This window comes from Haliotis rufescens, unplaced genomic scaffold, assembly GCF_023055435.1.
Source record: "Haliotis rufescens isolate VD_foot unplaced genomic scaffold, xgHalRufe1.0.p SCAF_13, whole genome shotgun sequence".
Taxonomy (NCBI): domain Eukaryota; kingdom Metazoa; phylum Mollusca; class Gastropoda; order Lepetellida; family Haliotidae; genus Haliotis; species Haliotis rufescens.
In genome coordinates this window covers 9,976,689-9,989,526 of record NW_025963813.1, presented here as the reverse complement: position 1 = coordinate 9,989,526, position 12,838 = coordinate 9,976,689, and the positions used below count along the sequence as shown (strand labels likewise).

The window sequence follows — 12,838 nt, the reverse complement described above, 5'->3', positions numbered from 1 at the left end:
ACCACGTGTTCCCTATTTACAACTACAGCGTATCCTTCATCCTTGATCATAAATACCTCCCAGTCATCGAAATGTATTATAAAGTTTGTTTGATTTTTTTGCAGATGACCTATTTATCCCTTAAAATGCATCGATCATGAAATAAAACAAACAAAATGACAAAACGGCTTTGTTTTAACTAAAAGGTCAATTATTGTGCCCATGGCTGATACAGAGATACTGGAGACTAATAATGCATACATTTGGCGAAGCTCAATGTTCTTTAGCCGCGATGTGGTTTCAAGGTTGCTGATACTGGCGATAACGTTTGCTTGTATGTGTGTTCAATAGTTTTAATGCCAAGGTGAGGTGAAATTGGGTTTAACGTCGCGTCCAAGATTATTGCACCTATATAGCGACGTGCATGTACGTGTGTGTGTTTGTGTGGCTGCTTGTACTAGTCCGGACTGATGCCGATTTATAGTGCTAGCTCACTGAGATACCATGCCGCAGTTTAACATGAATACCCCACTCAGACACAGTATACTGACTCCGAGGTGACCAGTCCTTGTTTTAGCCCCTTAATGCCAAGCGCCAGACAGGGTAACAACAAGTACCATCTTTTAACGTCTTTTGGTATGACGCGGCCGGGTATCGAACCCCGTTTAATGCCAAGAAAGTGCTTTAGTGTTGGTTAACGGCTCCCTGAAAAGTATTTCAGTTATATCACGTTAAAACCAATAATGTTATTGACATTCAAGTCCTCATTTAACCTTACTTAAACCTGGGTCCATAATTACAGCACCTTTCATGCGTTTTAACCTAGACATGTACCTATTGTCCATTTAATGGGAACAAAGCTGACACACTGACATAGAAGCTATTTTCATTGGAAATGCCAACAAAATGTTCGAATTTTTTTAGAATATAGTTCATCCGCTTTTTAATGGGAATTTTGTGTTTAATCAGTGGGTTATTGTATGCATTGGAATTCCGAAATTACATGTGATTTGTTGAAAGAAGCGAATAGACAAAGAAAATGTAATCTGTCTTATCAGGTCTGTGTTGAATCATAAACATTGCGGTCCATCAACATGGACGGGTATTATTTATATGTACTCGAGTTGGTACTATGTGAAGTGCATCCTTGCAATTTCCTTCAAAGCTTGGCACTTGCTTTTCATAACCTAGGTCTCCAACGAGTAAGGTGAAGGTATACTAGCTCACACGGCTACCTCACTTTTTAACCACCCCATGCCTTCCATTAAGATGTACCACTTCCCAGTCCTACCCCAGTAATAATAATCAGCCCCAGATATAATACATATAAGGGTGGGAATTTTTCTGTGTAATTTTCTCACATTACAAAAGCCGTTTGGCATGTTTGTAGCTAGCGACATGTATGGGTCATTGTTCCATTTCTGAAGAAAAACATTAATGTCATGAGATTGACACACGTGAGAAAGGTTAGGTAAGAAATAAATGTATTGTCTATTATTGCAATGTAATCATTCTTGGAAAAGAGCTACCTACTGAAAATGCCATTATATTTGGCCTTTGTGGGATGGAGTACATGGGTCACGAGACGCCGAGAGTTTGCATATAAAATGTATTCATTGAAAGTAACCACTTCATTCTACAGTCTGAAGTTTTGATCGTCTTTTCGAGGATTTGACAAATTCAAGGTAAGCTGTTGACACTTACGTTTTAAGGAACGGACGCTATGCTTTTTAATTGAACTGAATGAACTTTATTAACTGCTTTATTCGCGCTCTCACCACAACGGGCATACGATCATAGTTTAACTTACGTTCTTGGCACACCGATAGACGCAACCCGACAAAGCAACTTGCCCCGCCTTAGACTACTGGGCCACCCGTGTCCCCGCAATAGTGTTGACTTGGGACGTCAGGAGGCATTCACTTCATGTGTACAGAAACATTCAATTGTATGATATTCAAAGGCCACAATCAAACATTAACATGATATGCTTTCTATCTGCAGGTTGTTGACTTGGGACGTTGGGAATCACGTCAACCATTCACTTCACGTGTAGAGAAAAATTCAATTCTATGATAGTAGTATTCGAAGACTACAATCAAACATTAACATGATATGCTTTCTATCTTCAGGTTGAAATGATGAGGATTGTGTACCTGACGCTGCTGCTGCTGGGCGTGGTGATAGCGTCGTATACGGAGGACTCAGGTACGTTGATGATGTAGCTGTGATTACTGAGGCAAATTGACATAGGACACAAACACATCATACATGTCAGCAAACGAACGACGGCATCCGTCACAAACACATGCAAAGGCAAGTATTCATCCGAACAAACACGGGAACGTGTGGTACAAGTCTTAATAGGCAATTGCATCAGACGCAGATGCGCCAAATGTGGAAATGTCCTACTCCTGTCTACAATCAAACACTTTCAAAGCTTTACTACCGACCTGAATACTGTAACCTTGATCAAATAACATTTGAGCAAGCGTCGTATGGCGCGCTTTGAAAATCTTCGAAGAAAACTTTGATCGAGTTTATCTGAAAAGCTTAACTGGCGAAATCCCCAAATGTAGGAGCCGCTGGAATACCGCTCGACATTAAAGGGAGGGCAGTCGATTATTCAAAATAACTTATTAATATATTGTTGTAGGAGCGAACATGCTGGCCAAGATCTATCAGCGGCAGGAGAAGATGCTGAAGCAGGTGGATATCCTGCAAAAAACAGGTAAACTCATTTACACGTTATCGTTGAATGACTTTGTAGAACGCTGGTTTGCCTACTTGAAATGTGTGTGTGTATGGTTTTACGCCGCTGTAGCAATATTCCAGCAATATCACGGCGGGGGACACCAGAAATGGGCTTCACACATTGTACCCATGTCGGGAATCGAATCCGGGTCTTCGGCGTGACGAGCGAACGCTTTAACCACTAGGCTACCCGACTTGGCTACTTGAAATGACTAGATGTCACAGTTCCACCCGAACTGTCAAATGGCAAACAAAGTTTTGACACTTAGATGAATATAAACGACAAAACCTTTCCATAATCATAGGAAATCTACAAACAGTCCATTGTACGATTCCGACGACATCATAAGCATATCACCTTTTCGCGAACATCTGGTACATCAGTAGTTGATAGTGATTCATAAACACACGTTCATAATAGAGTTGGAATCGTCCAAACAACTCAGCTTCCAGCACAGATTTCTTATGAATATAGAAAGTGTTTGTCGCTTTTATTTGTGAATCACTATCAAATAGGGATGATATCACTTGTTCGCACAAAGCTGCTCGTATCCTGTCCCACCGTTGGCACACGTCACAAACACATGCAAAGGCAAAGTTAGTGTTCACCTTAAGAAAGGCGGGAACATATTGTTCAATTCAATATAGGGAATTGAATCGAAAATCATTTGGTCATTGATTTGTAATTTCCCTCTTCATGTTATCTAAGATATGGGCGTGTGACAATATTTAATCGAACAGGTTTTTTGAAAAAGTTAGTTGTGCCTCAAACATGGAATGCAGAGGCTACACATTATTCTAAAAGTATATCGTATCCCATATGTAAAACTGAACTCGTCCTTCAAAAGTAGTTATTATTTATCCCTACTTCTTTGGCTGTAAAATTCCTATTGTTTAGAGCCTCATGCTCATTTACCTGTTGAAATTGGTAGGTGGCACCAAATTCCTGTCATTGAACGAACGTGTAAACTCTGCGATATGAGTTATGTTGCTGATGAATTCCATTTTACTTTTCTTTGTGATTTTTTAAACGGAAAATATATGTTCCAAATTCATATGCTAAATACCAAAATATGTTTAAATTTGAAGAAATGTTTAAATGTTTTAAAGAGTGTTATAAAAAAACCTCTGTACCTTCTGTAATGTCATTATGAAAACTGTAAAGTCCTCCATGTAAACCCCGGGGTAGAATAAGTCTTCAGCAACCCATGGTTGCCGTAACAGGTGACTGTGCTTGTCGAGTTGTCAGGCTCGCTGACATGGCTGATGCATGTCATCGATCCCAATTGCGTGGATGATATAAATCACTGGATTATCTGGTCCAGACTCGATTATTTACAGACGGCCGTCATATAGCCGGAATATTGCTGAGTGCGGCGTAAAACAACAAACCAACCAACCATGTACACCATCCCGCCATCTTGTGTTTATACTGTAAATGTGTACCCCATAAGCCTAGTATCCCGGCCTTAATGTAAAAAAGTTCTGTTCTGTTCCTAATTGGAATAAAGAAGTTGTTAATCCATATGTCGTATCCGTACATGGCACTCCAATTCTACATGCTCTCAAAGAAGTATCAAAGATTACTTTGGGGGTCAATCTGGGATGTGAACCCACCACCCTGCGTTCCAGTCAGCTAAAGGAGTCCAATCAAGTCTCTCCATATTTTCATGGATACTCCAGTACATGACGAAATTGTCAAAGTGCCCGTATCCTGGGTCGGTAATTCCATTGAACTACAAACGGTTCCTGAAATCGTCCTTAATATTTCGGGCACTCACAAAGAAGCGAACAAAATACTATCAACACAATAATATAACTTGCATCACCATCTCGTAGACAGGGAGTGCCTTAGGAGTGGCTGAGTTGGGGTTAACGCCGTTTTGAAAAGTATTACAGTTATATCTCCACCTGACAGCTTACTGTGGGGGGAAAGCCCCACGTGATGTGGATCTCGGATGTTTGCAATTTTAGTGAAACCCGCAAGCACGGGCATGGTGCTGACAAATCTAGAAACATAATCGGGGCGAACCTTGATTCGAACCCACGATCATAGGTTTCTGGAGTGCCCAAGGAACTTGCCACAGAAGTGCAAATGTTCCATGAATATCAGTAATGACAGCAAGGTTGCAAAATAAATGCAGTTTTGAAAATAACGTTGTGCTTTATGATACTTCACAGTGTCAAAGGTATCGAAAGTCAACGCGAAGGTGAGTGAGGCGAAGAAGCGGAAGAGGCACGAAGGACGGAGGCACGAAGGACGGAGGAGTGAGAAAAAGATGGAATCACACGACTACGACTATCCCGATATGTTTCAACATAGACAGAGAAGAAAAGGCAGCGGTGGGTTTCTCATACTTTACTTTTGGACAGACGGATTGATTATCATCTTGATTGGAAGGGGTGGGGGTGGGGTATGTTAGATACATCTAACAGGTAATTAATGATTACATTTATAGCCCTAAAACGCAATTTTAAATAGGATACGTCGAGAGAGTCAGTCGAAATGTACAGCAGTCCGTGGAGAAAGGTACCTCTTTAAACCCTCACATTTGAGGCTTCAACATAGGCATTTGAAATCCGTACCAATGTTATTTTTTATACAAATATAATAAAGAGTTCAAGCAGCAGATCTAACAACCTGTAATATTATAAAAAGCAGTGTCATTCGCTTTCTGCATGACAATACTATAAATACAAGCGACCTAATTAATTAAGAAATCTCTACCTCAGCAGAATCCAATGTACAGTTCCGACACATTCATGTGTTTATGAATCCCTATCAAATAACGATGATACCAGATGTTCGCCGAAAAAAGGTAAGCATATCCTTCCCCACCGGTGGCACCCGTCACAAACACACGCAAAGGAAAGTTAAATGTTCACCTGAAAAAAACATGGGGACGTATGGTACAGGTCGAAATAGGGAATGGCATCGGACGTAATATTCATGTTTTGTAAAATATTACCCTCATTGTATATGCAATATGAGTCAGATTAGGCATTGCAAACAATTTGGAGTGAGTGAGTGAGTATGGTTTTACGCCGCTTTTAGCAATATTCCAGCAATATCACGGCGGGGACACCAGAAATGGGCTTCACACATTGTACCAATGTCGGGAATCGAACCGGGGTCTTCGGCGTGGCGAGCGAACGCTTTAACCACTAGGCTACCCGACCGCCCCAAAACAGTTTGGAAAGCTAAGGGGACTGACAATGAGTTGCTAAGCGTTGCTGCTGTCATGATTCACGGACGTTTCACTTTGTGAGTTTGTTTGTTTGTAAACTTTGTCTGTTTGTTTGATTGTTTGTTTTACGCCGCACTCAGCAATATTCAATCTATGTGACGGCGGTCTGTAATACGATGACATGCATCAACCATGTCAGCGAGCCTGACCACCCGATCCCATAAGACGCCTCTTACGACAAGCATAGGTTGCTGAAGACCAATTCTAACACGGATATTTACGGATAGGCGTTTCAGATGCTAATTGCTTATCCAGTTAAAAGGAATTGAGGTATTTACCATACAGGGCAATAGAAAATGTACGCTTGAAAATTGGATCTGAAAAAATCTGACTTGGCTGATGCATTGTGAGATACTTGTGATCATTGATATAAGCATGCATTATCGCCTCTGCTTCAAATGCATCACCATCAAATAACCACTTCTTGTTTGTTTGTTTGTTTGTTTCATTTTTATCCACCATCAAACATGGGTGTTATTTTTATCCGGCAGATATCCGAGCATGTGCACAATTCATGTTGTTATTTTGCAGACACCGCATCCAGTGGCCCTCCCCAGCGTTCGTATAATTCCTTTCATTCTTTCTTAGTGTCTTGTGTATCAGATCGTGAGGACACAGAATAGAATCGCCAGTTTGCGTGTCGGCAATAATATTGTATAAGCTTTGAATGAGTGATGTGGTGTGTATTAGTGGGCAAACTGCACCTGTTTCAAGCGCTCGTTATATGTCAAACAGTGTGAGTTGTCACGCCGTTCGTAAAAGTATTTCAGACGAATGTTAAAAGAATGTTCAAAGTTGCCGTAGAAAAGATTAAATTAAAGATGTGGGAGGAAAGCCCGAAGCTTTGCAGATCTCAGACGTTTACCACTTTGGTGAAACACAAGAGCACGGGTATGGTGCTGACAAACCCACGATCATTCTTTCTGGCGTGCCCAGGGGAAATCATCTGTGCCAAAGATGAATGGGTCACCCGTGACCCCGGGTGTCTCGGAACCCATACCATCATGTCAGAAACTTATACATATTGTACTTACACTTATACCACCCATTCGACATAAGAAGGTTCCTTAGAGAGTTTCTTGTTCACTTTTTAGGAGCCTTCAGGATATCTTTCGGATAGGGTGAGCATGGAAAACTTAATAAAGAGTTTCGCTTTTGACATATGTCGTTCCTTTCTTCTTTCCGTCTATTTACCATCTACATTGTGTATCTACCATCTGTGTTGTGTATCTACCATCTGTATTGTCTGTCCACCATCTACATTGAGTATCTACCATCTACATTGTGTATCTACCATCTACATTGTGTATCTACCATCTGTATTGTCTGTCGACCATCTCCATTGTGTATCCACCATCTACATTGTGTATCTACCATCTACATTGTGTATCGAACAATATGTATTGTCTGTCCACCATCTACATTGTGCATCTACCATCTACATTGTGTATCTACCATCTACATTGTGTATCTACCATCTGTATTGTCTGTCGACCATCTCCATTGTGTATCCACCATCTACATTGTGTATCTACCATCTACATTGTGTGTCTACCATCTACATTGTGTATCTACCATCTGTATTGTCTGTCCACCATCTCCATTGTGTATCTACCATCTGTATTGTGTCTACCATCTACAATGTACATCTACCATCTGTATTGTGTCTACCATCTACAATGTACATCTACCATCTACATTGTATGTCTACCATCTACATTGTGTATCTACCATCTGTATTGTGTCTACCATCTACAATGTACATCTACCATCTACATTGTGTATCTACCATATGTATTGTCTGTCCACCATCTACATTGTGCATCTACCATCTGTATTGTGTCTACCATCTACAATGTACATCTACCATCTACATTGTGTGTCTACCATCTACATTGTGTATCTACCATCTGTATTGTGTCTACCATCTACAATGTACATCTACCATCTACATTGTGTATCTACCATATGTATTGTCTGTCCACCATCTACATTGTGCATCTACCATCTGTATTGTGTCTACCATCTACAATGTACATCTACCATCTACATTGTGTATCTACCATATGTATTGTCTGTCCACCATCTACATTGTGCATCTACCATCTGTATTGTGTCTACCATCTACAATGTACATCTACCATCTACATTGTGTATCTACCATATGTATTGTCTGTCCACCATCTACATTGTGCATCTACCATCTGTATTGTGTCTACCATCTACAATGTACATCTACCATCTACATTGTGTATCTACCATATGTATTGTCTGTCCACCATCTACATTGTGTATCTACCATCTACATTGTGTATCTACCATCTACATTGTGTATCTACCATCTACATTGTGTATCTACCATCTACATTGTGTATCTACCATCTACATTGTGTATCTACCATCTGTATTGTCTGTCCACCATCTCCATTGTGTATCCACCATCTACATTGTGTATCTACCATCTACATTGTGTATCTACCATATGTATTGTCTGTCCACCATCTACATTGTGCATCTACCATCTGTATTGTGTCTACCATCTACAATGTACATCTACCATCTACATTGTGTATCTACCATATGTATTGTCTGTCCACCATCTACATTGTGCATCTACCATCTGTATTGTGTCTACCATCTACAATGTACATCTACCATCTACATTGTGTGTCTACCATCTACATTGTGTATCTACCATCTGTATTGTGTCTACCATCTACAATGTACATCTACCATCTACATTGTGTATCTACCATATGTATTGTCTGTCCACCATCTACATTGTGCATCTACCATCTGTATTGTGTCTACCATCTACAATGTACATCTACCATCTACATTGTGTATCTACCATATGTATTGTCTGTCCACCATCTACATTGTGTATCTACCATCTACATTGTGTATCTACCATCTGTATTGTCTGTCCACCATCTCCATTGTGTATCCACCATCTACATTGTGTATCTACCATCTACATTGTGTATCTACCATATGTATTGTCTGTCCACCATCTACATTGTGCATCTACCATCTACATTGTGTATCTACCATCTACATTGTGTATCTACCATCTACATTGTGTATCTACCATCTGTATTGTGTCTACCATCTACAATGTACATCTACCATCTACATTGTGTATCTACCATATGTATTGTCTGTCCACCATCTACATTGTGCATCTACCATCTGTATTGTGTCTACCATCTACAATGTACATCTACCATCTACATTGTGTATCTACCATATGTATTGTCTGTCCACCATCTACATTGTGTATCTACCATCTACATTGTGTATCTACCATCTACATTGTGTATCTACCATCTGTATTGTCTGTCCACCATCTCCATTGTGTATCCACCATCTACATTGTGTATCTACCATCTACATTGTGTATCTACCATATGTATTGTCTGTCCACCATCTACATTGTGCATCTACCATCTACATTGTGTATCTACCATCTACATTGTGTATCTACCATCTACATTGTGTATCTACCATCTACATTGTGTATCTACCATCTACATTGTGTATCTACCATCTGTATTGTCTGTCCACCATCTCCATTGTGTATCCACCATCTACATTGTGTATCTACCATCTACATTGTGTATCTACCATATGTATTGTCTGTCCACCATCTACATTGTGCATCTACCATCTACATTGTGTATCTACCATCTACATTGTGTATCTACCATATGTATTGTCTGTCCACCACCTGCATTGTGTATCTACCATCTGTATTGTGTCTACCATCTACAATGTACATCTACCATCTACATTGTGTATCTACCATATGTATTGTCTGTCCACCATCTACATTGTGTATCTACCATCTGTATTGTGTCTACCATCTACAATGTACATCTACCATCTACATTGTGTGTCTACCATCTACATTGTGTATCTACCATCTGTATTGTGTCTACCATCTACAATGTACATCTACCATCTACATTGTGTATCTACCATATGTATTGTCTGTCCACCATCTACATTGTGCATCTACCATCTGTATTGTGTCTACCATCTACAATGTACATCTACCATCTACATTGTGTGTCTACCATCTACATTGTGTATCTACCATCTACATTGTGTATCTACCATATGTATTGTCTGTCCACCATCTACATTGTGTATCTACCATCTACATTGTGTATCTACCATCTACATTGTGTCTACCATCTACATTGTACATCTACCATCTACATTGTGTGTCTACCATCTACATTGTGTATCTGCCATCCGTATTGTCCCTCCATAATCTGTATTGTCCCTTCATAATCTGCATTGTCTATCTCTCCACCTGTATTGTCTGTCCGCACACTTTGATTGTGTATCTACCCGTTGCATTATCTGTAGTCCACCTCTATATCTTTATTACTGAAAAAAATAGTTGTTTCTTCTTATATAGTTAGGTTTTATATCCACTTTTCGTTGCTTTATATCCGAAGGCCTTGAAGCTTTTACATTAGATATTAAAATGTCTTGCTGCGATATCCTTCTTATATGAAATATCTAGGATGCACTTGTTTTATATTTACAATTTACACGTGAATCTTTAACAGCAGATAAGCATTACTACAATAACAATTAACACTTGTCTTACAGGACCGTGACGTCTCCCCGACTGGCGCGCGACCTGTCTGTGAAATTATGACCAGAGTGAAAATACAGATGCCAATGACAGCACTTAATTTCTCAAAATAAAGATCTGTTCGCAAATATTCAAATTGTTATATATTTATGTTCTGATCTGGAAAAAACTATGTTGTAGCCTCCCTGTTAGCTTTAGTAGAACACCAGAATTGGGAAAATGTCTCAATTCTTGTGGTTAGAGCATCACATTTGGCCAACATATGGTGAGGTGAGGTGAAATTGGGTTTAACGTGTGTATGTGGCTGCATGTACCCGTCCGGTTTTATAGTGCTAGCCCACTGAGATTCATTGCTGCAGTTTAACAAGGACACCCCACTCTCACATACTATACTGACTCCGAGCCAACCAGTCCTAGTTTTAGCCCCTTATTGCCGAGCGCCAGGCAGGGCAATAACAAGTACCATCTTTAACGTCTGTTGGTATGCCCCCGACCTGGGAGCGAACCCCGGACCTTTCGCGCTCCGGGCGGACGCTCTACCACATGACCACTTTGGTGTCGATGGCGGTGGTGTGTGTGTGGTTTATTTTATCCTTTGTTTTATACTCGTTTCAATGAAAATAGTACATGTTAGTGCATATTATTGGTTGCAAAACTGCAGTGGTTTATTCTGTAATACGGTATCAAATAGTAGGGTATTGGTTTTAAAAAGACAATAACAAATATAACAGGTTAAATAAATAATTTGTACACTCACTCAGCAATATTCCAGCTCTTAGGTCTGGACCAGATAATCAAGTGATTGACATCATGAGCATCGATCAACGTATTTGGCAATAGAATCAGGAAAAAAAAGAAACAATAGAAAGTTAAAATGAAGGATCGAGATTATATATGCAAAATTAATATGCAAACTACAAAATGCCAAAAGTAAATACAGTGATGTGTTTACCCCTGGGCTGATAAATGAAAACTGTCACTGTTCCTCCAACGAAAGTGTATGTTGAGTTCAGCGGACTTTTGACCCCAGGTTCATGTCTCACTACTGGGGCCATGGCGGAACAACAGGGTAGCTGAAGACTGAAGAGTTCCCTCATTACATTGTTTAATTCCCCACACTGGTCCGCTGTTGCTGACGTTGGCTGGTTGGTGTGTTGTGTAACGCCGCACTCAGCAATATTCCAGCTTTATGACGGCGGTCTGAAAATAATCGAGTCTGGGCCAGAAAATGCAGTGATTGACATCATGATCATCGATCCACGTAATTGGGATCGATGACATTCATCAACCAAGTCAGCGAGCCTGACCACCGAAAAACTCAAGTCACCACCTTACTTATAATTCATAAGCGTCTAATTTATTTTTGAATTCCATCTGGCCCAACTGAATATTTAAAATCAGATAATAAACATTTTAGTGTTTTCCTTTGATTCTTGTTTAAAGTTGAAAGAAAATAGGTTCGGGTTTCAAAGTGGTGACATTCTGATCAAATGGTTTGTTCTATTCGATATATCAGGAGTATTGGTCTAGGAATATATGTTTGAGTTGGCTAGGTTTAAAAATGTTGACCATACAATCAACGCAATCAGCGTCTGTAAATGCGTGAGAAACATGGCTTTCATCTTTGACATCAATCACAATCGTTTTTCATAAAAAACACACACAAGGCATACTTCGACCCATGTATCGAGACCTGACACTGTTGTCAATCCAAGATGTTGAAGGTTAGTCTCACCGAAAACTTTTATTTATCATCTTCTACCATGTTCAATATGTAGTGCTCACATGTCATCTTTCATAAGCATCACGCAGTTCTTAGGCGAGCCAAACAGGTTCCAAATTCAAAGACCTTTGACTGTCGCTTCTTTGTGAAAGGCACTCCCTCTCACATTGAAATCATCGCCAACACTACATTCCTTATAGTCTGGGTTATAAAATGTATCTCTTCCAGGGCGATTCTCATTGACGCAGCTGTTCTGGTCGATAAGCGCGTCTTGAGCCAACTGCGATGACCAGTCCTGTCGGTTGTGTGCGCTTTGAGCATGCCTCTGTCTGGGAATGTAGCGTGATATAGATAGCTTTATTGTCATTATTTAAAGAATAAAGTCTTGTTTTCTGTGACATTTGTCAACACTGACTTGGTAGGGAGGAGGGATATAATTTTATTTTGACTCACAACGTCACACATTTATAAAGAATTTGACCTCGTTTGGCAACGATCTGCGCGTGGTAGAATCTTGCGCAG

General features: G+C 40.0%; 1 protein-coding gene across 1 annotated transcript; it reads left to right on the top strand.

The window, feature by feature from the left end:
- Window positions 1–1,534: 1,534 nt before the first annotated feature.
- Window positions 1,535–10,723, top strand: LOC124139146. The gene is made up of 7 exons (XM_048394752.1): window positions 1,535–1,664; window positions 2,112–2,187; window positions 2,636–2,710; window positions 4,915–5,076; window positions 6,513–6,539; window positions 7,076–7,102; window positions 10,608–10,723. The coding sequence occupies exons 2-6, from the start codon at window positions 2,118–2,120 to the stop codon at window positions 7,099–7,101; spliced, it is 360 nt and encodes a 119-aa protein (XP_048250709.1). The 5' UTR covers window positions 1,535–1,664; window positions 2,112–2,117; the 3' UTR covers window position 7,102; window positions 10,608–10,723.
- The last annotated feature ends 2,115 nt before the right edge of the window (window positions 10,724–12,838 follow it).

Excerpts from the sequence above, each read along its gene's own strand:
- LOC124139146 (XM_048394752.1), top strand. The coding sequence starts at position 2,118 with ATGATGAGGATTGTGTACCTGACGCTGCTGCTGCTGGGCGTGGTGATA. Across the intron at positions 2,711-4,914 it reads GGATATCCTGCAAAAAACAG|TGTCAAAGGTATCGAAAGTC; the intron begins GTAAACTCATTT and ends GATACTTCACAG. Across the intron at positions 5,077-6,512 it reads ACAGAGAAGAAAAGGCAGCG|ACACCGCATCCAGTGGCCCT; the intron begins GTGGGTTTCTCA and ends GTTATTTTGCAG.